General features: G+C 47.7%; 1 protein-coding gene across 17 annotated transcripts in view; it reads right to left on the reverse strand.

Annotated features, from left to right (window-relative positions):
* Positions 1 to 25,507, reverse strand: part of Pitpnm2 (phosphatidylinositol transfer protein membrane associated 2) — a 137,278-nt gene that overhangs the window by 20,114 nt on the left and 91,657 nt on the right. For 15 of the 17 annotated variants that reach the window (XM_074060692.1, XM_020159454.2, XM_020159453.2 and 12 more), the window contains 4 exons: positions 19,647 to 19,823; positions 5,415 to 5,629; positions 4,268 to 4,389; positions 2,915 to 3,142 (listed from right to left, as the gene is read on the reverse strand). In XM_074060692.1, the coding sequence (XP_073916793.1) occupies positions 2,915 to 3,142; positions 4,268 to 4,389; positions 5,415 to 5,629; positions 19,647 to 19,724 (643 nt within the window). In that variant the 5' untranslated portion in view covers positions 19,725 to 19,823. The remainder of the gene's footprint in view (positions 1 to 2,914; positions 3,143 to 4,267; positions 4,390 to 5,414; positions 5,630 to 19,646; positions 19,824 to 25,507) is intronic. The other 2 variants (XM_020159452.2, XM_074060691.1) reach the window with 1 other exon arrangement.

Genomic DNA, 25,507 nt, shown 5'->3' on the forward strand with positions numbered 1-25,507 from the left:
ACAAACAGTTCTCCACGCTCCATCTGCAAAAAACCAGAGCAAAATAGACTGGAGGTGTGGCTCAAGCAGTAGAGAGCCTGCTTTGCAAGCTTGAAGCTCTGAGTTCAAACCACGTTCCCACTAAAAAGAAAAAAAAAGATAGTAATAAAGGAACCATAGAGACAGAAAGCAGCTTGGAGTAGCCTTGGTCAGGGTGGGAGTGCAGATGACCCCACCCCTGAGGTGATGTGGCACTCTGAAGTCCAATACACAACTATGAATACATGTCCTAAAATTGAACTAACTGCTCTCTTACACAGGTAAAGTGGCATGTAAGCTTATGTATCCATGAGGCTGCTTTACAAAACAAGAAAAGAGGGCTGGGGACATGGTTCAAGTGGTAGTGTTTGGCCTGGCTCGCATGAGGATTTGGGATCAATCCCCAGTACTACAAACAAACAAACATCAAAAGAAAATAAAACATCCATATCTGCATTGCCCAGCAAAGGAAGAGTGTCCCCAGAAACAGAGCCTTCTACACACATGTCATGCTGTGTGCTTCTACACACACTTGCTTCTCTGGGTGAGTTTTATCCATGTCTACACTTGTATGGGGCTCTAGGGCATTGGGTTTGCTGTGGCATGATTTCATGTTTGAAACACATTTTATTTAGTCCTTTTCCTGCCAGTTGGCCCTTGGCTCATTTGCCAAATGGAATAATGATTTGTTCTCTTTGTGAACTTGCATGAGTCTCTTCAGGGGCCAAACCTGGAAGCAGTGGTGGCTGGCTCACAGGGCATACATCTTCCACTTTCCTCTGGAACACTGAATGGTCTTGCAAGTGGCCCGGCTCTGCCATGATCTCAGGCTGGTTCCCAGGTCTTCCTCCCTCTCCTCACCTTATGCCTGCCTCCACAGCCAGGTGCCTTCCTTCCTAAACCCATCCTTCTGAGAGGCCATCTGTGGAAGCTTTTGCACGCCTAGCTGTGGGACGGTGCTCTCCTTCAGCTGGCCCAAGCCCTGGTGGGGTGTCAGACACTCAGCACTAGAGAGTCCTGGTTCTCCTCTGGGCCTATCTGCTGGTCTCACGGTGCTGCTCTAAGCCAGTCTGAGCAAGGCCTTCTCCTGAGTGGCTGGAAGGGCTGGGACACAACACTCTGTTGATGTCCAAGCAGCAACAAGGACAGCTAAGACTTGTACCAACCCTGGTAGTCTCCTCTCCAAGGCCACCCAAGGAAACCAGGCCCAGCTCATGTGGGTTTGCTTGTGAGAACATTAATGTTTACAGTGTTCAGATGTGCCTGTGTGCCACAGCCATCCTTGGATCCTGCAGCAGGCCTGCAGGACTGGTGTTATTATACCCATTTTACAGATGAGGAAAGTGAGACTCAGAGAGGCAAAGAGACAGGTTGCTATATGGCAGAGCTGTAACTGGACATTAGAGATTGTGTCTTTTCTTTCCATCAACCTATTTTCTCTTCTGAGGGAAGAACTAACTTTTAGAGGGCTGTGAGTCCTTGAATTTGGCTTGGATCTTAGTAGCTTCATGTGTCAGGAGCAGGCTGAGGCCTGGGCACCATTGGCTCATGAGCCAGGAGCCCATGCATAGCTAACCCCAGAGAAGTCTCAAGGGGAAAGTGAGACAGGTCATACAGCTGACAGATTCCTGGAGGTAGAGAAAGAAAAAGGAAGGGCATGGGTAGGCTGAGCAGGAATGGGGAGCCATTGCCTAGCTCGTCACATGACCCCTGTGAGGTGAGAACTGTCACTCCCATCTCAGAAAGTAGGACCCACAACAAGAGGGGAAAAACCCAGTCTGGCAGGCAGTCTGATTGACACCCACACTGTGTCCAAGATACCGTTTTCTGACCTCAGAGTTGGTAATGTGGGTCCCAGCCTATGAGCCCTGGGTAATAGAAGGCTGCTTTGGGTCAATCTCAGCTCCCATGTGGTTGGACAGTGGGAGGAGACCCTTTTCCAGCCACCTCCCCTGGACACTGGTATCTCTCCTGGAAAAGGAGTAGTGCATGATGTGTCTGAGATTCTGCCTTGGGGTTGGAGCTGGTGACACCATCATTCACTTTTCAGGCCCTGTCCACACTGCATCTCTGCCTCTCCAGGTGGAAGACACACCTCCTCAGACTCTAGAGCTCTGCTTTGAGCACACATGCCTCTCTTGGGGTCTCCAGCACTGACACTGCACCTGGCTGTCTATGGAGATACCCCTACTGCTGGTACAGAGAACATTTGTTCTAGAGTTCTGTTCCTTCCTATATAAACACCACAACAATGGCTACCTTTATGAGTTATCATGAACAATGTAACAAGGGTGAAGTGTGTTATTAATAGCGTACCTCTGGTTCATATTTAAATTATATCATTCTTGTTTGTGACATCACAAGGTATCTACCTGAAGCTGCCTGGGTGCCTCTCTAAGGACATGAACCTGGGGCTGGGACCAGCCTGGGTGCTGATGTCATGTTATATGGTAGAGACTAAGGGCTCTAGGGAGGGAAGGAGAGCACTTGCTGGGCTGGGAGCCCCCAGGCACTTGTTGATCCCTGGACCCCTGCTCTGGGCAGGCTTGTGTAGGTGCAAAGAACAACAAAGTCTGAGTCACTCTGCCACTGGGAACTTCCAGCATCCATAGCTGGGGGCTGGGCCTAGGGTAAAGGAAACAAAGCCTGGGAACAGGAAGCCCTGATGGGCAGCAGAGAGGCTGTCCCTAGGACTGCTCACTTCAGGTCGGGAACATCTGGGCATCAGATGTTCAGCACAGTATTCAAGGATGGCTAAGACAGGCCAGGTGAAGCTGGACACGGGCTTTGGGGTCTCCTTTTAGAAAGCAGACAATGGCAGGCAAACACATGGAGCAGAGAGGCAGACAGGCAGGTAGGCCGGTAAGTTCGTGCCCACACTTCCGGGTGTGCTCACCTGTGTCATGGATGAACCTCTCGATCTTGGACTGCATACCCCAGTAGCGGAACTCCACCTTGCACAACTTGTAGGCACACATGACAGGGAGGAGCCGCCTCTTGTACTCCTCAATCCAGTTATCGGACAGGGGCCCTCGGTGGGTCTTGGTTGACTGGAACAGCTTGGGATCTTCTTCTGTCTTATATTCGTTGGGGGGCACGGGGTCCTTGACGATGTCGATGAAGTCTGTGGAACACCCTATGAGTGGCCATGTCTGCCTAACGTCTACCTCATCCCTCTCAGGCCTTCTTCCCCCAAGTCCTTGCAGGGCTCTGGCCTTGACACGTGGGAGGGAAATGATACAGAGTGAGGATACCACTCCCGCCTGCTCACTGACTGCCAGGCCTGCTCCTTTTCTGTTGTGTTTTTTGAGGTTATCTCAGCAAAATCCATGGTCTATGTGCAGCCTACTACCAGACAAACCAGGTAAATGAGGCAATGAGCTGAAGAAATACTGGGAGGTGAATTTTCATGGAGAATGTGGGGGTGGGGAGAGGGACAGATGAGAAGGCTGATAAGTTTCCCAGGTGGCATTTTGGCCAGAGGAGTGGGATTGTGAGGCTAAAGGTCCCAGCAGCACTGATGGTGAAATGAGGTGGGGTCTTAGGGAACCATCACTATTGGGGAAGGGGACAGCTATTACAAAGTGATGGGGATGCAGCTGGACACGTTGGCCATTTCCTGCCAGACAAGGTGTCCAGACAGCAGCCTGAGCCAGGTGGCCCTATGATGCTGAGGGCTTATCCTAGGAGGGACCCAGGCTATTTGACCCACTTGAAAAAACCCCTCTGGACAGAGGGAACTGCAGAGCTGCATTTGGCCCACAGATGTGTTTTGCTTGACCAGTGTAAGATTATTTACCAAGATTTTTAATTAGTTGCCAGTGTTTAGGAATTGGGAAATTTCACACGAAAAAATCCTGATCTCTGTCCTTTTTTTTAAAAAAAGGATTAACAAATTGGGCTTGTTTCCTGCAGGGCAATATCATCTAGAGGGGAGGGAAGTGGAGGCCACTCACCCCCAGGGGACACAGGCCCATCATCTGCCATAGCCGCCAGCCTATGGCAGTGATGCATAGCTGTCAGGCTAGGGTGGCTCCCCAAGAACATGTGGCCCCAAGCACATGTGTGCACTTCTGGGGATGGAGGAAAAGGCTTGTAGACTTGGGGTGTATGTCAAGAACATGGAAATCTGTCCTGTCTTGCCCTTGAGCCTCCCTCCACCAGGCCAGGGGATGAGGGGCAGCTCTAGTGGAGCCTGTGGATGGGGGTATAGAATGCGGCCACACAGGGTTCCAGTCCTCCTGCTCACCTGTTGTCAGCTGGTTCTTTTCCACGGGGGACAGGCTGAACACATTGGGATTTTCCCCAGCATCGGTCTTATAAAAGGTCTCAATGTCGATGGAGAACTTCTCCACGAAAGGGCAGGTGAATCTGAGGGCAGGAGAGCATCCATCAGGACTACACTTAGGGGGGCAGTGGCTGCCTGTTGAACCTCACTGGGTAGGGGCAAGACAGGGAGAGAAGGAGGGTAGGGTTGGCCGAGATGGGATAGCCCCATTCACCTCCTAGACTGTCACCTTATCCCAAGAACAGCCAGGCCAGCTTGGGGGAAGGATAGGATTGGTGAGAGGGGAGACAGGGAGGAGCTGCCTAGCTTTCTTAGCAGCTTCTGGAAGTCCCACATCTGGCATCCACTTGCTTATGGTATGGTAGGAAGGCAGGCACAGCTATAGCAGACAGTGGACTGCTGGGACATGCTACCCCACCCCAGAGGAGCTGGCTCTGGCAGGAGGGGAACAGCCCTTTTCTGAGATGCAGATGAGCTCCTGAAATCCTCCAGCAAGTCCCAGGTGCTCCCTGGGTTTGTGGGCTTGGGAAAGGAGGCTCTGGGAGGCTTGTGAGGAGTACACCGCTCAGTGAAAGTATAGCTAGTAGGAGCAGCCCCTGTCCACACAACCTAGCAGTGCTGAGCTATGTACTGGGGGCCATGGAGTGGGGATCCCCTGCTGGGAGCCCCGAGTCAAGCCCTGATCAGCATGGGATGTAGCAAAACACTGCCACAACAGCTGAAGGGCCCAGAGGTGGAGGACCCTAATGGTCCACCCTTAGTTCACATTTCTTCTAGCAGGCTGACTGGCTGGCCTGCTCGGCTGAACTTAGAATGAGTTGGCATTCCCTGAACTTTCCAGAAGCAAAGTGGTTTCCAGCAGCTCTCACTCAACTCCTGCCTTTGTGGCCTCCACCCTTGGGTAGCTTGGGAGTCACCCCAGGTTCCAGCTTTCCTTCTTCTGCATGTGATTGTCCTGGGGAACCTTCAGAGTATCCATCTGGGCCAGAGCCTGGTACCATTGGGAGTGGAAGGGTACAGCCTGCCTGGAGGTCCCAGCCCCTGGACCTGTGCTGCAAGGTTCCTCCCCCCAGGTGGTATGCTGAGGAGGAAGCAGAGGTAGGCACACCTGGTTCGGGTGTAGGGGTAGGCATTCCAGGATTCCTCCACCACCCGCAGGGCTGCCTTGGGCAAAATGGAGCGGAACCAGCCAGGTATGTGCATGCCCACATGGTACACCTTGTGTGTGTACTGCCCGGAGCCACCGGGACCATCAGTGTAGGGCCGGTTTTCCAGGATCTCCACACCACTGCCTTCACCATACGTCTCATTACGGCTCTTCTTCTGTGGGGACAAAACACCATGATGTGTGTGGTCAGAGCAGTCTGCACAAGGGAGGGGCTTAGGAGATGGAGCATAGGTGTGGAAAGGTAAGAGGGGGATTGGCTGTGAGGTTGGCTTCTCTTGTCACACTTTAGGACCCTTCCCCCAAATCTAGACCCAGGCTCCATGTGCCCTCATCCCTGAAAGGGCCCCAGATTCCCTCTCCAAGCCCTAGCACACACATGCTAATTATCTCTTCTGACTCCTTTCTGTTCCAGGACTGAAAGTTCCCAAGATCAGGAGCAAGATAAGGATGCCCACTTTCTTGCTTCAACTCAGTACTGAATGGAGGTTCTACCCAGAGCGATTATGCAAGAAATAGAAATGACAGGCATCCAAATTGTAAACAAATAAAACTATCTCACCTTGCTATATAAAAACCCCAATGAGGGCTAGAGGTGTGGCTCAAAGAGTAGACTACCTGTCTTGCAAACAACTCCAGTACTGAAAAATAAATAAATAAATAAATAAAAAATAAAAAAAGAAGCAGCTGTGTTTGGTGGTACACACCTGTAATCCCAGTACTCAGGAGGATTAAAAATTTGAGGCCAGTCTAAACTACATGGTGATACCCTATCTTAAAAAACAAAAACAAACCCTAAGGAATCACTCCCAAATCTGTGAGATCTAATAAATGAATTTGGCAAAGCTGCAGGATACAAAACTAGTACATGAAGGTACAATGCAAAAAGGAAATTAAGCAACCAGCTGCATTTACAATAGTACCTGAAAGTACAAATACCAAAAAGATGAAAATTTAACCAAAGAGATGAAAAACTCTTGCAGGGAAAACCACAAAACTGAAGGAAATTAAAGGCCTAAATCAACAGAGAAACAGCCTAAATTCCAGATTATGTATACTCGTTGTACAAGACCAGAAGATTTAATATTAATATAGCAATAATCCCCAAAGAAACCTATAGATCCAATGCAATAACTATCAAAATACTGATGGCCTTTTTTTTTTTTTTGGTAGAAACAGAAGAGCTGATGCTAAAATGTTTCATATTCATTATTGCTGAAATAGGCAACAATCTTGAAAACAAAACCAAATCAAATTGCAGGACTAATACTTTCCTATATCAAAATTTACTTAAAAAGCTACAGAAATCAAAACAGTGTAGTACTGTCATGGGATATGCAGGTCAATGGAAGAGAATTGAGAGTCTAGAAACAAACCATGTATTGGTAGCCAATTAATTTTTGGTAAGGGTGTCAAGACCATCCAATGGGGAAAGAAGAGCCTTTAGCAAATGGTGCTGGGACAACTGGATATCTACAAGCCAGAGAATGATACTAGGTCTTACCTCACACCATATACAAAGATAAACCCAAAATGGACCAGAGACCTAAATGCAAGAACTAAAACTATAAAACTCTTACAAGAAAACATGGCAAATAATGACCTTTGATTTGGCAATGACTTCTTAAATATGGTATCAAAAGAACAAATGGCAAAAGAAAAAGATACATTGGCATTCACTAAAATAAAAATAGTATCAGATGACACTATAAGAGAGTAAAGATAAACTGATGACCAAGAGAAAATATCTGCATATCACGTATGTGGTAAGAGACTTGTATCCATGATAAAGGACTATAATTCAACAGCAAAACAAACAACCCCACTCAGAAATGAGCAAAGGACTTGAATAGCTTCTTCTCTAAAGTGGGTATACAAACAACTAAGAAAGAAGGACATGAAAAATGCCTTCAAATCAAAACCACAATGAGATAGTACTTCATACTCATTAAGATTATTATTATTATTATTGATTATTATTTTTAAAAAAAGCAGATCACTTCTGGGCACTGGTGGCTCATGCCTCTAATCCTAGCTACTCAGAAGGCAGCAATCAGGAGGGAGGATTGAGGTTCAAAGCGAGCCTGGGCAAGTAGTTCATGAACCCTCCACAAAAAATAGGGCTGGTGGACTGGGTCAAGGTATAGGCCCCAAGTTCAAGCCCCAGTACTGAAAAAAAAGCAGATCACCCATGTGGGTAAGCATGTGGAGAAAGTGGAACACTTTGAACTGTTAATAGGATATAAAATGATGGGTATATAAAAACTGTGGGAAACAGTTTGGAGGGTTCTCAAAAAGTTAAACACAGAAGGAGCATATGACCAGCAAGTCCGCTGCTGGGTACGTACCCAAAAGAATTGAAAGCCAGGATTCAAACAGATCAGTAGTTCCCCTTATCTGCAGTTTTGCTTTCTGTAATTTCAGTTATGTGAGGTCAACCATGGTCTCAAAATATTAAACGGAAAATTCCAGAAATAAACAATTATAAGTTTGGGGTTTTTTTTCCGTGCTGGGGTCTGAACTCAGGGCCTTCACCTTAAGTCACTCCACCAGCCCTTTTTTGTGATGAGTATTTTCAAGATAGGGTCTTGAGAACTATTTGCCAGGGCTGGCTTCATACTGCGATCCTCCTGATCTTTGCTTCCTGAGTAGCTAGAATTATAGACATGAGCCACTGATGCCCAGCTTGCAGCAGTAACTTCTTTTTTTGGCGGTACTGGGGTTTGAACTCAGGGCCTTATGCTTACTAGGCAAGTGCTCTATCACTTGAACCACTCCACAGGCCTAACAATTCATAAGTTTATTAACTTATTTCAGTGTGTTACATTTGTTCTATTTTATTATTAGTTATGGGGGATGACTGTACTTGTACACCAAGCCTTCAGATGACTAATTCCACTAGCTGATGCCAGGTGCCCACACAAAAACTATACACCAATGTTTGTTGCAGCACTATTTATAATAGCCCAAAGGTGGAAACAACTCACTTTCCACCAACTGAAAAATGAGAAACAAAATATGGTCCCATACCATGGAATATTACTTGGCCACATGAAGAAATGAAGTACTGATATGTGTGTTTCAGCATGGATGAACCTTGAAAACATCACATGAGAGAAGCTAGCCACAAAAGAGATGGAGTCATACATAGTGACTCAATCTCTATGATATGTCCCAAATAGGCTGATCTGTAGAGAGAGAAAGTAGAGTAGAGGTGGCTTGGGGCTGAGGGACATACGTGAAGTGAAGAGTGACTGCTAATGGGCATAGGTGTCTTTTGAGGTGACACAAATACTCTGATGGACATTTTGGAGGGTACTGGGGATCAAAACCAGGGCATGTAACATGCAGACTATGAGCTGTATCAATGGGCCAGCCCCTGAACACTTGTGGAATTAGACAGTGGTGACGGTCACACAACTCTGAGTATAGGACCTGGCTGCACACCTGACATGAGTGGATTGTATGGTATCCTTACTATTTTGTCAGAGCTCCTCGGACCCAGAGGGCAAGTTATTGCTCAGAGCTGAGAAAGTTCTGTTTCTAGAACTGGCGCTGCTTACACAGGTGTGTTCACTTGATGTGACCTGCCATAGTAGGCATTTATGAATCTCACATACTTTTCTGTATGTTAAGTACTTGAGTTAAAAGTGAACAGACGGGGCCAGGGTATGGCTTCAGTGACAGTGCCTGCCTGCTTACGAAGTGTGAGACCCTGAGCTCAGAACTGGCAGTTCAAAAATAAAGAGAGACTGGAAAGTGTGGTGGTTCACATCTGTAATCCCAGCACTCAGCAGGGTGTGGCAGGAGGATCTCAAGTTTGAGGCCAATCTGGGATACCCTATCTCAAAACAACAAAAGATTGTAAGAAATCTAACTGGGGAAGAAAAGCTTACAGTCTGCTCAGAGTACTCCACCTTCAGAAGGCCAGGCCACTGAGGACCCTTCCTCAGTCACATTGCAAAGGGAAGCTTCAATTCATTACTTTTTTTTTTTTTTTTTAAACTCACGGCCTTGTGTTTGCTAGGCAGGTGCTCTACCACTTGAGTCACTCTGCCAGCCCCTCCAACTTACCACTGACTCTGATCAGTTGGCAAGGCCCTGGAGAACAATGGATGGCCCTTCTCTCCCTCTGGGAGTGTCAGAACTCTAGCTTCATCCAACATAGGGGAAGGCAGAGGTCCTTATAGTTCAAAGCTCAGAAATCTCTGAGGTTTGCTTCCCTAATGGAGGAGCCAGGCCTGGAGACTCTGATGCTTGGAGGCTCTGGGGATGTGGAGAGGTGTAGCGACAGTGAGGTGAGGGGCCAGGCTGCTATTTCTCTGCCTGGCCATGTTTTCTGGCCCTGGGTCAGCCACTGATGCTGGTGAATGGGAACTGAGGACACAGCAGAGGGGAGAAGATGGGTCCCCCATCTGCCTCTGAGCAGGACACAGCTGGGGAGGAATCCCCCCTCCATGGCCAAAGCATGAAGCCTCCTGAGGGACCCATAGGGCCTCAGATCTGGGCACTCTTGGAGCGTGCTGGAGAGACAGCAGTCATGGGCTGGCCATTGCTATCAGGAGCCAGTGTGGGCAGGGAAAAGCCTTTCCAGTAGAGGCAGCTGGGGGTGTGTGATGAGCCTTAGTGAGAGCCTTCCTGACCCTGCCTCAGCCTGAAGCTCATCCTCGCACCAGCATGTTCTCTGCACCTCAGAGCCTGCATTCCCCATTCTACAAGTGAGGAAACTGAGGCACAGAGTGCTGGAGGCAGCTCACCCAAGGCAACAGCCAAGACTCCCAGGCCACGGGTGACCATGCAGTGTGAAAAGAGAGGAAGTTGCAGACACCTGGAATCTCAGGCACTGCACAGGCACCAGGCCCCTTCCCTTCTGATGGGCCAAACCATGGCTGGCTTGTCTAGAGGAATAAGGGGGCTGTGTCTGAAGAAGGGGCATTGGCAGGATACACTCGGGGATCCACATGCCCTGATGCCCTAAGTGCCTCCCTCCAGAGCCCTACCTGGACCAAGCAAGTGTGGCTCTGAGCTGTCTTCTCTCACTGCCCTGGCCACCAAGTGTGGGAAAATGAGCCATAGCTTCTCCTGACCAGTAGTCCTGACATGAGAGAAGCAGTCGGCTCACAGTATGACATGGGCTGGGGCCAGGCACAGGGTCCCTGATCTTTGGAGGGACTTATTGCCAAAAAGCCTAATCCCAGGGTAGAAATGTGTGTCTCAGGTTCAGTATATGACCTGGGAGAACAACGGTTATGGCCTCATGGTGGGCTCACCAAAGCTGCTGCTCAGGATGTCTGTGTGCATGTGGCATGCATGTGTATGCACACGTGTGAAGCATGTACACATGGATTCAGGGCTCTTTTGAGCAAGGCAGAAGGACAGCATGCTAGGCGTGGTCTCTAGAGACTCCAAAGGCAAAGTCTCTTGCTGGGAGGACATTTGCAATAAGCACATTCTCAGGCTAGGGACAGAAGTGAGTGTGAGGCTAGCCAGCCAGGGGGCCAGAGCAGCTGGTGGGGGGCCGGCAGCAGGAATTTTGGCAGGATCCCTGGGCAGCACAGAGGGGCCACAAAACTCCCCAGAGGACATGACTTTTTCACTGTTTCTGTTACTAACTTATTAAAAACACATTTCAGGCTGAGCACCTGAAATGCTCACACCTGTAATCCCACATACTTGGGAGGAGAGATGGGAAGGATCACAGTTTGAGGACATTAGGGAAAAAAAATTTTTGAGATCCCATCTCAATAAAAAGCTGGGACTGGTGGTGTGTGTCTGCCATCCTAGTTTCTTAGGGGGCTGTATGTAGTAGGATCATAATCTGAGGCTAGCCCAAGGCAAAAAAACCTGAGACTCTAGCTAAAAAACAACTAAAGCAAAAAGGGGAAGGGGTGCAGCTCAATTGGTAGAATGTTTGCCTAGCAAATGTGAGGCCCTGAGTTCAAGCCCCAGTACCATCAACTTCCCCAAAAAACCAAACCAAACCACACATTCCCCTGAATGAAAGAGCTAAAACTATAAAACTCTTAGAAAGCTGGGTGAGGGGCTCACACCTGTAATCCTAGCTGCTCAGAGGCAGCAGAGGATTGAGCCAAGGCCAGACTGGGCAAAAAAGTTGAGAGATACCATCTCAACCAATAAAAGCTGGGTGTGGTGGCACATGCCTGTTATCCCAGCTATGTGGGAAGTATACATAGGAGAAATGGGGTTCAAGCTGCCCAGGAATAAACACGAGACCCTATTCTCCAACTCTAAGAATAAAACACAGGCATAAATCTCACGACCTTGGATTAGACAAAAGCAATAAAACACAGATAAACTGCACTTTCATCAAAATTAGTGACTCTTGTGTATAAAAAAAAAAAGAGAACCCGCATAATGGGAGAAAATTTTTGTCAGTAATATACCTTGTATCAGGAACTTATAATCAAAATGCACAGAGAACTCCAACTCAACAACAAAGAGACTAGTGACCAATTCAAAAGTGGGCAAAGGGCTTGAATAGCCATTTCTCTAAAGAATACAAACAAATGGCCAAGAGGCACCTGCAAAGATGCTCAGCACTGGTCATTAGGACGATACAGAGCCACACCACAATGAGTCAGCACTCCATACCTTAGGATGGTTAAAGATGGGCAACAGTATCTACTCAAAACAAAGGAAAACATGCCCACACAAAAATTTACAGATATTTAGTCACAATAGCCAAAAGCTGGAAATAGCCCAAACGCCAGTTAATAGACTAAACAAATGTGGTGTATTCATCCAATGGATTAGATTCAGTCATAGAACAGAATGAAGGTACCAACACCTGCTACAAGGTGGATGAACACTGAAAACATGTTTTTTGTTTTTTTTTCGCATCTCACAGACACAGCTTATTCATACCACATAGTAAATGGTACTCCTACGGGTGTACAGCAATGTCCCGTGTTCCCATCTAACAAAGCTTGCTGAAATTTACAGGCAGATTGATGTTTCATCTCGTGTGTACTCAAGAGCTGGTTAATGATGACCATGAGCAGGTGCAGGACTGGAACTTTTTAAAGATTTACCCCATTCCTACCCAGATCTCCTGGTAAGCCTGGGTATATTAGGGCTTCATGGGGACCCAGACATTTTTAATAATGCTTTGAAGCATCTTTGCAGGAGCAAGGGCTCAGGCCCCAGCAGACCCCGTAGCCAAACAGGAAATGAAAACATGTTAAGTGCCAGAAATCAGACACTGAAGGCCACATATTGTGTGGTACCAATGATGTGAAATGTGTGGAGTGGACAAAGTTCAAGTATTAAAAACAGATTGGTGGTTACCAGGGGCTGGGAGTAGATGAGTGGTTCCCTTTTAGGGAGATGAAAATATCCTACAACTGACGGTGGCAATGGCTGCATAGCTCAGTGAATATGCTAACAGCCACTGACCTGCATTTTAGGTTAGGTGAATGAATTATATGACTCTTATATCAATTAAGGTATCATAAAACTATCAAAACCATTCCTACCTCTTGGACTAACTAAAATTTAAGAATGGGAAGGGGTTTGGTGACTCTGTCTGACAGAGAAGACATCTGGGTCATATCTAAGTGTCTCTGTCACCAATGTCCTTGTCAAGTGTCCAAAAAGTCACTTTTCTGCTTATGCAAAGATGTGATGTTTGAGATGCTGGTGACTTTAGCCTAGTGCCTGTTTCCATGGTGATGTGACGGCATAGCCAAGGCCATTGCTAGTCAGCTTCCTGAACAGCAGCTGTGTGTCCATGTGTATACACGCTCAATGCCTGGCTAAGTGTGCACATCCAAGTGCCAGAAGCGTGTGCACACACAGCTGCTCCCAGTGCATTGCCTCACATGAGCATGACCTCTGCAGGGCACAAAGATGTGCTCCATCTCCAGGGCCAAGAGTGACTAGAGCCCCTTTTGATAAAAGAAAAGACCCAGGAGGAGGCCAGAGGTGGGATCAGACAGGTGTGTGCCATCTCTATCTCTCATGGAGCTCAGGGGCCAGGGACTAGACTGGCAATGCAAACAGCTCCTGTGTTCTGGACCTTTCTAAGCTCCTGCCTCTCAGCAGCCGTGGACCGTGGCTGGGCTGATGCTTTGTGCACACATTCTCCTTCATTTCCTGCATCACCCCCTGGAGCAAGGGGCGATATTGCTGTGATTCCATATGCAGATAAGAAGGTGGAGGTTAAGAGAGGTGGAGGTTAAGAGAATTGTTACACAATTCTAAATGGAAGACTTGGGTCTTGAACTTGTTTTACTCCAGGGTCTGCTCATCCTACAGCCCTAATTGCCTCAAGAAAACTCCTCAGCACAGGGCAGGGCAGGTGTTTGGTAAAATTTGAAGAAATAAATGGATTCTAATTTTAACTCTGTGGCTAACTCTCTCTCAGCCTGGACAAGTCACTTCTCTCTGGTCTGTTTCTAAAGCTAATGTAGTAATGGGGCTATCTATCTAGTCAACCCCTGGTTTAAAGGGTTGAAATACCCTCCCTCTCCCACCTGAAAGTTACATCTACCTAGAACCTTATTTGGAAGTAGGGTCTTTGCAGGTGTAATCGGAGTGAGGCTGCCACAAGTCACAGAGTGCATGGAGCAGCTGGAAGAGGCAAGGAAGGCCCTCACTCCTTGAGCCTTTGGAAAGTGTTCGGTTCTGCAGGCACCTTGATTTCCAGCTCCTGTGTTTCTGAACTGTAAGAGAACAAATCTCTGCTGTTTCAAGTCACCAGATCGTGGTTCTCTGTACCATACCAGGAAGCTAATCCATTGGGGTGCTGAGAGGCTCAATGAGATGTGCAAGAGTTTCTGAGGGTGGAAGGGTGTACCTCACCTACCATGCAGCTATGGGTGCAGGACAGGGGAAGTTGGAGAAGGGGCAGGGTTAGGGGAAGGTTTTTCACCCTGGACTCACAGGGTGCTGGGGGTATTACTGAACAAAAGTCCCCTGTCCACTCAGACAGAACTAGGCCTGAGCCATTCCCAGGCTCCTCCTGGAAAAGGAGGCATGCTGACTCAGCAACTCTCCCAAGGGTTCTAGGGAGGATTCTTCCTTGCCTCTTCAGCTTCTGGTGGCTCCCAGCAATCCTTGGCATTCCTTGGGTAGTGGCAGCCTCACTCTTATCTCTGATCTCTGTCTCAGTCTTCCCTGTGCTCCTCTCTGTCCTCTTTTCAGCTTTTTTTTTTTTTTTTGATGGTACTGAGGGTTTGAACTCAGGGCCTCACACTTGCTAGACAGGTGCTTGAGCCACTCCAACAGCCCCCTTTCTTCTTCTTATAGAAACAACAGTCATTTAATTTAGGGCCCATCCTAATCCTAGGTTATCTTATATCAAGATCCTTAACTAATTACATATACAGAGCCAGGCATGGTGGTGCACACCTATAATCCTAGCACTTGGAACACAGAGGCAGGGGGATTGTTGACTTTGAGACCAGCCTGAGCTACATAGCAAGTTCCAGGACAGCCTTGGCTATGAGGACCTGTCTCAAAAACAAAACCAAACTAATTCCATATACAAAGACCCTACCTACAAACAAGGTCATGCTCCTAAGTTGCAGGTAGATGTGAATTTTGTGTGTGGGGGGGACACTAATCAACCAGCTGGGTGAGTAGTCACAATGGACTCCTGTGACTGAGCTTCAGCCTGACTGTCAGATAAACAGGAGCACCACCTACTGATCCTCACCTGCCCAGCAGGGGAAACCTCGCTTCTCAGGGGGGTTTTTGCACCTCCTGCACAACCATGTGACTTTCCTCAGAGGTGGTGACTCTAGACCAACTACACCACTCAGGCCAGGCTGCCTACAAAGTGACCTCGAGTTATATGTGCACATATGAGTATCTGTTGTCTCTGGCAGCAAGGAGTAGGGCTGTGTAAAGATGGTAGGGGAAGAGGGCATCCTGCAATCTAATCATAGCTCTAACGTCAGAAAAGGTAAGAGACAGGATAGACTAGAAGATCTCAAAGCACTCAAAGCATGGAAAGTGGCTGGCCACGTCTCCAGACAAGGACTGGCATCATCAGGTCAGCTGTGCACCCCTGGAGAGACTCCTTGACATCCCTGGGCCTCCTCATCTGTAATGCTGGGGAAAGGTACCACAACTCTACAGGTTATCAAGAGGATTAATGCAGCTGATGTACTTCAGGCTCAGGGCACCTGGACTATCCTCATCACTGGGTGATGGTTATGGATAGCTGTGGTCACTCATGGGGGATGGATACAGTGGGGAGCTCAGAAGTGTGAGGGCCACAGTTGGTAACAGCAGAGTAAGAGTGGCCCTGGAGTCTGGGTGACCCCACACAGCACCTTGGCGCCTCTGCACAGAGGATACTTGGTAAAGAATGTTGAGTGAACCACCAAGTCTAGTCCCTAACTGTCACCAGGACCTCCGGAGCTGGCATCTCTTAGGGCAGCCAGACCTTCCCAGGTTGACTCCTGGGTCTCCACAGGCCACAATGATGGAGGGGTGGCCTGCCCTGACATGGAGGAGCAAGCTCCTCTTAGCTCACCCTGCCTTCTGCCACAAAGGAAACGTACATCCTTGCCCCCAACCTTTCCATTAGCAGTGTGTGGTACCTCCCTCAGAAAACTGAGTCAGCAGACAGTCTGGCCCTGCTGAAGACCAAGGGTACAAACATGAAGAAACACCTGTAGGCAGCAGCTCTCTGAGCTGTCCAGGGTCCTGGCCAAGCCCTTCTGGCCACTCCTGGGGTGGCAAACCCTCTCTAAGTACCTACTAGAAAAAAAAACAAAAAACAAAAAAAAGTACCTACTAGAAGGCCATCACTTGGTCTTTGTTTTGATACCATGCATATAGAGTGCTACTTAGATGAATGCTAGGTGCTTTTACATGCAAGCTTAGTTCATCTTTCCTGCAACCTCATGGGGACGGCTAATTCAGAAGAAGGTCTCTTCCCAGCTGCTGCCAGCTGTGGGCAGCGCGGTGAGAAATGAACTGAGCCTCCTTGCTAGTCTTTCCATGAAAATGCAGCTGCTTCATAAGGCCCAGTACAGAACACGGAGTGTCTGCCTGAGGCCTGCGGCCTGGGGCCAGACCCCTCTCCTGTCCCCTGGCCCTCTATACCCTTGCCTATATTTCACTTGGCTACAGTTGTATTGTCTCCCCAGATATGCTGGGGGTGCTTCATTCACTTCTGAAACCAGCCTTGCACAGGTAGAACACAGAAAATCAGAGTTTGACTTACTGTTCTAACAGCATTATGAAGATGTGACTGCCACACAGAGAACTAAGCTCTCCAGGGGCACCTGGGAGCTGGGCAGCTACAACCCTGGCTCTGGGGAATCTCAATTTCCCCCAACCCTTGTTTTTTTGTTTTGTTTTTTAGCGGTACTAGGGTTTGAACTCGGGGCCTTCACCTTGAGTCACTCTTTTTTGTGATGAGTTTTGTCAAGATGGGGTCTTGTGAACTATCTGCCAGGCTGGCTTGGAACTGCGATCATCCTGATCTCTGCCTCCTGAATAGCTAGGATTATAGGTGTGAGCCACCAGTGCCCAGCTACCCATCTTTAAAACAGGAAACTGACCTTTCAGAGCTTCTCAGGCTGACCTCCACAAAAGTCTAGCTTATGTTAGAAATGAAAAAACTGAGCTTGAGGAGGCTCAACTGTTTGCTCAGCACAGCTAGAACTCAACCCAGGGTCAGCTAGGCCCTAAAAGCCCACACTTCCTCCAACAGACCAGATTCCTAGCTGTGCTGTTTCCTGGAAACAGATCACACCTCAACCTCAAGCCAGGGCCACACATAAACATGGGTGTCACAACCTCTTTACTTAGAATTTGCTGCAATGCTTTTGCTACATGGGGACTCAGTCTTCTCTGCCTTCCTGCCAATGTGGGCCATAAGGAAAGGCTGGGGGACCACCCTTAAGTCTCTTGGGCAGAGCCTGGTGTTGCCTTGCAGGGGACCTGGTGTCAGAGGAAGGGGCTGCGCTGGTACTGAGAGTGGCCAGAGAGGAATGTCACATCCTTCCAAGGTCTCAGGCATGTCATATCCCTCCAGTTCTCAGGCCTGTGGGCCTCTCTCAAGTTTATGAGAACTGGAATGTGATTGTGCATGTCTGTATAGGTATGTGTGTGCACACATATCTGTGCACATGTTGGTGTGTATTCCAACCACATCCCCCAGCCACCCCTCTTGGTATGCTAACACTTGGCACAGAAACAATTCCTGGTGACACCTGGCTGGTTTCACCTTTCTATCTTAGGGGAAAGCAGATGTGTGTACATGTGCTTGCTCACCAGAAGGAACACAGGGAAATACTCTAGAAGCTCAGAATAGTAGAGGAGTCCAGCCAGTACTTAAGAGGCCACCCTGGCTCAGTTCAGCTGGAAGTGATGCCCCTTTGTTGGGCGTGACAGTTTTGACACTCATGATCTACAAGGTGGGTGACATTTCAATCTACCACAATCCTAGTTAACAATCCACATTCCTCAATGGACACTGCATGTGTTGGTCCAATGGACTGTTCAGAGCAGATGAAATGAAGGTCTGAGTATCACAATGGGGCTTGTGGGTTACTCAACAATTACATTCATTGGATAAAGACATGTTGTAGAAACTGCAGGTATCTGGAGGGGGCCAGAGTCAGAGGTGATTCTATGCTGGAGAAGTCCTGAGATATCCCAGAGACCTCCAGGTCCATTCTCCCGGAACCTGACTGTCCACCCCAGCAGGCCAGGTGCAGATGGGGGCTGCCTGCTAGGATCAGGGGGCTCACTGTTGGGGTGGGAATTGAGAAGCAACAGGACAAATGGTAACCTTGGCAGATGAGCCTGGTCCTTGAATAGGCTGAACTATTTCCAGAATGCTCAGAGCTGGGGCCTGATTTAAGCCTTTTCCTTTCCTTGCTCTCTAGAAATAATTAAGGGGTAAGTGGTTCAAGAGGGAATTGAGTGGCGCTTCTAAAGCAGCTCAGAGCAAACAGCCCCCCAGAGAGGCTGAGGGCACCTCCTGCTCTCTTTCCAGCTGAGATTCCCATGTAAGGATCTTGGTTAAACTCTGATAGCTCCACAAAGCTCCTCCCAGACTGGAGCCAGGGCTCCAGGCACTGTTGGGGGCTCATAACCCCTCCCCAAATAAGGCTGAAGGTGTGAGCCCACCAGGAAAATCTGGGAACAGGAGGTGGAGGCCCTGCCACTACAGCTTTCTTCCCACTGAGGGCTCAGTGCAATGGTTTATCTAGGGGGCTATACAGTGAGAAGCTGTAGGTAGGCCCTACTTGGTAACAGGGACCACAGACTCCATCCAATATACCCAGAGGAGCCAGGCTCATAATCGGTATGGGAGACCATGAGGCCCTAAGCATGGAGGCTGGGCAGAAGGCCAGCAGTGGGGCTAAGCAGGAGGCACAGAGTGAGGACATGTGCCCCTCAGTGAGGACACATCCTGTGCTCTAGGCTGGCCAGGCACTGAGGAGGGAGACTAGCAATGTCTCTCAGGAGTAAGTGGTGGACTCTGGCTCCTCACAGATTCTGTCATCCTCAAACTCAGGTGTGACAGTAAAGGCCACATATCCTTTCTGGGCAAGTCATTAACCTCTCTAGCATCACACCTCCCTGTCTGTTAAATGGGGTGCTACCAACTCAGTGTTATGTCTCCTTCAAATCCTTACACTGAAGATTTAACCCCCAATGTTATGGTACACACAGAGGTGAGTCCTTTGGGAGGCAATTAAGTTTAGATGAGGTCATGAGGTGGGGTCTCCATGATGAGATTAGTGTACTTACAGGTACCCCCCACCCAACACACACCATTTGAGGACACAGGGAGAAGGTGGATATATACAACCCAGGAAGAAAACCTCAACCAGAAACCAGCCCTAGCAGAAGTCAATCTGAGATGCCACTTAAGTCATAGGTGAAGGTACTTGTGATGGCAGCCTGAGCTAACTAAGATGTGGTCGGTTAGGTGACAGGTAGTAAAAGCAAGCAAGGAAGAGTGTTAGAATTGTGGCCCTGGGAATACAGGTCTGGAGAGATAACCCGATGCCACGGAGGTCTCACGATGTCCCCATGTGCTGAGCCGCACGTACAAAGTGGCACAGATGTTGCTCACCAAGAGCTCATGGTGCAGACCCTGCGCAGTGAAGAACAGGACCTCACTGGACCCATGTGCAGGTGTCTGCACACACAGAACTGCCCACCTCACCCTGAACCCACCTGTATCATGTACAGCTGGGCGATGCGGTACTCCTCCACAGTCATTGGCAGGGGAATCCGGTATTCCTTTATAATCATCTTGGAGTCCACGCCTTCTTGGCGATGGGGAACTGCGTGCGTGTGGGGACTTCTAAGCAAGGTTCCTTAAATAACCATGACAGAATTCACCAAGGACCCCTGAGAGAGAGAGAGAGAGAGAGAGGACAGGACAGTCACTTTCTGCAAAGCCTGGTGGATGCGATAGCAGAGGAAAGGCCGGTCTAAACCACAGGATAGAATTCTGGCCTCAACCCTGTGAGACAACAGTGTGACCTCAAGCAAATTCCTCACTTCTCCAGCAGTCCGTTTCCTTACTTGCTAAGCAGTCTTGAAGAGCTGCCGGAAGGACTCAGAGGCTGTGTGTGAACCCTCCAATCATAAACAGTCTCGGGGAGTGAAGGATGGCTGGCCTGCTCCTGAGGGCGGGGACAGGGCAATGTGTTCTTGCCTTACAATCCTATTGAGCTGCAGCCTCAGTTTCCCCGTGACATAGTGGTACTGATGGCTGTTCATGGGAAAAATTAAGGGTCAATGGGGCTGTTTCCAAAGCTTTTCCATGTGGTTCTTCATTGCAGTCCCAGGATCATCCAGCCCAGAAGTTTCTATAAAAGTCACAGCAGACCAAATGCTACTTGGCACCTATGCTCATATCTGTGGGACCTGAGGTATGTTCCTTCATTGTCCTGGGGTAAATGCAATTACCCAGAGTAATTCCCATTTTGCCATCTGACTCACAAGAGGTCAATGCATTCTTCATGTTCTTCAGACCCTCAGGAGTCTAACCCATCTGCCCTTTCTGGGCCTTAACTGATGCACGGTGAGTGACCTGTTCATGTCGCACTCATATCCCACCACATCATCCCTGTTCTCCTGGTTTCCCGGCTCCCCAGGGGCTGCGGCAGGCTCCTGGGTTAGGGGTGAGACAGGACCCTTGGGGGTGGACTAAAGTATGTTTCTAAAGCCCTGTTCCCTCACAGGGGACGAAATCTCAGAGCATGGGCCAGCACCCAGACACTTGGTCTCAGACTTCAGAGGCTCTGTGAGCACTCATCTAGGACAGGTACATAATGACACCCTCTAATGACAAGCTGCCAGGTGAGCTGTAATCACAGGGACGGTGTCCATACCTCCACCTGCAGGCAGAGGAACAGAGACACAGCCAAAGGGCCCAGAGGTCCCTTGGCTCCTCCTTACTAGCTGGGCTAGTGGCAAAGCTTAGAGCTGATTGGGGGCAGCCACATGACCATTCAGAGGGCCATCAGACAACGAGAATGCTTAGGGTGCAATTCCATCTATAACTAGGTTAGAGAACAGGGACTGTGCTTCTGCCCACAAAAACCTAAGGAACTATGGAGGTAAGCAGGTAGGCAGGTAGATGCACTGGCAGAACAATGGAATAAATAGTTTGGTACCCTTACAGGTGAGTGCAAAGTGACTAATAGCAGCAGACAGGACTCAACTCCAAGAATAACATAAAATGTGACAGGAGGTCAGTCTGGAGTTCCCTCTGGGATCCAACTGCAAAACCTGACGCTGCCACTACTAGATCCATGGCTTCCTAGGACAAGTTTTGTACCCACTGAGCCTTGGTCTCTCCATATGTAAAGTGGGGCTAAGACCACCTGACCTCGAGTTACCCTGAGTGTCACTAAAAGAAGGGTAAGTGAAGCGGATGGGCTCCCTAGGTGCCAGAGGACTTGGGTAAAGCTTTGCAGAAGGTGGAGCTAGAGTTCCTGAGAGCTGCAGGAATCTACTTGGCAGATATGGGAGCAGATGGGAGGGCATGCTCTAGCCAAAGGAACAGCATGAACAAAGGCCTTGAGGCAGGCGTGTGCTGCACCATTGGAGCGTCCTTGGGCACATCTCCAGGTCATGATACATCCTGGGGAGATGGTAGAAGACATGTTCACTCACAAGCCTGTGAAAGTGAGTGCCAGGTGTGGGGCAGAACAGGGTGGACTGAGAGTGTCACTGGCTTCTAGAGGTGCCCTCTCCCCCTGGAGGAAGAAAAGACACACATCAGCTGGAGGAGTAGCTCAAGTGGTACAGCTCCTGCCCTGAGTTCAAACCCCAGTATGACCAAAAAAGAAAAAAAAAAAAAAAAAGACACACACAAAGAGTGCCCATCAAGTATTAGGTTGCATGTTTCCGTGTTTGTCCTGCAAAGCAGCCCTCTGGAAGGCAGATGCTCAGACCACGTGTGCTATGACTTCTTTTTGGGCAGTTTTCAGAGCCCAGTACTGTTTTGGGATATGCCTAGCAGACAGAGGAACTGGGGAAATGGAGTCCCTTTCAGGAGCTCACGATGAAGGTGCCAATGGTCCGCCTGGCCAAGCCCTGGCCTTTCCTTGCTGAACCCACTGTCAGCATGGCATCCTGCTAGAGATGGCCAACAGGAGCACTTCAGCTCCCTGTCCTCCCTCCAAGACCAGAAGATTGCTAACAATTGCATTGTTGATAAAACGAAGAAATCATGACAGCAGACTATGAGGACACCATCCAGGTTCCATGAAATCCCATGGGAAGAAGGAACTTGCTAAGAGCTAATAAATGCCACCCTGGACTCCCAAGTAAACATCACCTCCTCCAAGTCACACCACAATCCTCTCATTGGAAAGATGAAGTCAAAGGTTGGGCAGGTACCCCAGGAAGGGTGAGGAATCTCCCTGGTTTTTATTTGTTTTGCTTTTTTACTTTTCATTGAAGTATTACAGACATACAAAGAAAGTGCCTATATCCTAAGTAGAAATTTTCATCAACCAAACTCATGCATGTGATTAAGCATCCATTATCAAGGAATACTGGGGCTGAGGGTGTAGGTGAGTGGTAGAGGGCTTATTTAGCATGTGCAGGTCCCAACACTGCAACAAAGCAAGCCGCCCACCCCTGCCAGCAGCCTGGTGTCTTCTGGCCACCCCCCCAGCTATGAGTAATCCTGCTTTTTGTGTTTTTGCACTTTACATCAGGTGGAAGTCTATGAATTGTCAACATTCACCTGTCCTTGACCTACAGGAAGAACAGTTTCATACAGAAACACACTACATGAATTCTTTAGTGTCTGGCTTTTTATGATCAACATCTCATGTTCATGGGATCCATACAAGTTCTTACACGGTACAGATTGTTCATCCTCTTTGCTCTACAGTATTCTGTTGGGTGAATGCACTGATTGCCTTAACCATTCTATCTTGATGGGCATTTGGGTAATCTCTGGTTTGGGACCAATGTGAAGAGTGCTCCCGTGGGTTACTGAGTACATGCAGAGATGCACTTTCACATTAAATGGAAGAGGTGTGTGTGTTGATGTGAATCACACCCACACACTTTCTCTACATGGGAACAGTTTTCCAGCTAAGGGAGATGCTGGAAGTCTAGAGGGGCTTGGGAGATAAGAGTGACAGGGAGAGGTAGGTTCTAGCACAGTCCAGGACCTATAGAACTTTGCTGTGAGTCACAATGACCTCATGAGCCCTGGCGCTGACAGAGGTGCAACAACAGCTCTAGGACGAAAGTCTTCCGATGATTCCAGATCACTTTGCACATTCTTCATGCCCTAAGAGGTCTGAGCTAAAGAAACAACATCAGAAAGGAACCCATGCGAGTCCTGCCCTTAGCGTTATGTGCTGCCGAAGAAGCATGAGACACAGAAATTTAAAAGAAATTATTTAACAACAGAGAGATGAAAGCTGAAAAGTGACCACGCTAAGCTCAAAGGAGAAAGAGAAAAGAAAACAATAAATACATCAAAGATATTTTTTTAATACTATGTTAAATCATGAATAAACAGGCAAAGCATGACATGAACAAGAGATGTGGGGACAAGTTTGAGGAAATCACAAGTTAAATGGAGAATGAGAGAAAATGGCAGATATGAAGCAAGTAATAGCAAGACACCCAAAAAAAGTTACTAACCTTAAATGATAAAGAAGGAAGCACACAAGCAGGAGTTGCAGGGAGTTGGGTTGGGGAGAACCAGGTTCCAAAGCAACACAAGTACAACATGGTGGAGTAATGTCTATAGAGTTCTAACAGACAGAAGTCAGGAAGCAGAATTTATACTTAGCTAAACTGTCCTGTAAGTATTAAGTTAGTAAACACTCTGAAACACGTCTGGGAGTTTAGACATCCATAAAGTCTCTCTCTTTTTTTTTACTTGACATTGAAATCTAAAAGAGAAGTAAATTCATTCATGGAGAAATCCTGATGAATACTGAATTAGCATTTTTGCAACCTTGGCAATTATGGTTATTGAAAAGAGTATAAAACCTCAAAAATGTACACAAATGATAATATAACAAAACTGGGAGTAAAAGAATGATTTGGAAATATAATCTTCTCAACTTTCATAGCATAGTAGTTGTCTCATCATGTAGGTAAAGAAGTGAATGAGGGACAAACAGGCAGAGCATGCAGGGCAGTGAAATTGCTCCATAGGACACACTTGCCCAATGCACACCACCAAGAATGACTCCTACTGTGAACTGTGGGCTTGGGTGCTAAGGGTGTGTTAGTGTGGGTTCCCACTCTGGTGTGGGAAGTTAGTAGTGGGGCTGTGGATGTGGGGACGGGGGACATATGAGAATTCTTTGTACTTCCTATTTAATTTTACTGTGAACCTAAAACTGCTCTGAAAAATAAGATTTATTATTTAAAAAATTAATGACTCCAATCTTTTAAAAGCTTTTCTCTTATGAATTAGATTAGCAGTGACCTGATGCTGGGGAAAAGAGGGCTGGGGAGCCATTGTGTAATAGTTAGAGTTTCCATTTGGGTGAAGAAAACATTTGAAAATGTAGAGCTGATGATTGCACAATATTGTGAGTACACTTAATGCCATGGAACGGAACTCTTGGGGAAGGCTGAAATGAGCTGGGGCAGAAGACTTGCCTAGATGTGTAGGGCCCAAGGTTCAATCTGCAGCCCTGAGAGGGGAAAAGGATGGCTAAAATGTCAATTTATATATCTATATATATATAGGTATACATATAATCACAATTTAAAAAATCAACAGTGTAACATACTAAGACCATTGAATTATACATTTTAAATGAGCAAATGGTATGGCTATGTAAATTATACTTCAACAAACCTATTATTAAAAAGTCTTATTTTTTTCTTAATTTTAACCTTTTAGAAACTGCTATTACTCATGATGAAGAAATGAGAAATGTTTTTCTGAAGTTTAACAATTCTCTTCCATTTCAGTTTAGATAAACTCAAATAGTTTTGTCTTTGGTTATGTTCAAGTAAAATTTTAAAATTTTAAATATTGAGGTGATGGGTATGCTAAAAAACAAAATTAATTTGATTTTTTTTTGGTGCCTTTGTATATTACTTGGCAGCAGACATTGAGCAGTATGTGTCAAATGGCCAGAGAAGGGCAGTTAGTGTAGTGATCACAATCATCAACCAGACCTTCTGCCCCCTCCTAGCCATGACCAACTGTGGAGGCAAACTGCCTATCTCTCCAAAATCTCATTTCATCCTCTACAAAACAGGGCAAGAGCTGCCCCAGAGCTGTGGACCATCTTGTGGGACAAATGAGACACTATTCAGCAAATGCTCGGCTTGATCTAGCTCTTCAGGCCTAGCAGGGTCGGTGAAGTGGGTCATTGGTTAGAGGGTTTTGGCCACACTGGTTGGTCTGCCACCCCCAGGAGTAGACACTAAATCCAATAGCCACAAGGAAAGAGGGTCTGACCCTGCCCCCTCCAGGCACAGAGACCCAAAGGAGGAGTACCCAGCTGTAGGTATGGTCCCTCCCCATTTGGAGAAGCAGTGTGACTGTGTCTGCTTGCCCCCACTCCTCAGCCAGCAGCTGA

This window comes from Castor canadensis, chromosome 18 (genome assembly GCF_047511655.1).
Source record: "Castor canadensis chromosome 18, mCasCan1.hap1v2, whole genome shotgun sequence".
In the NCBI taxonomy this organism is placed as follows: domain Eukaryota; kingdom Metazoa; phylum Chordata; class Mammalia; order Rodentia; family Castoridae; genus Castor; species Castor canadensis.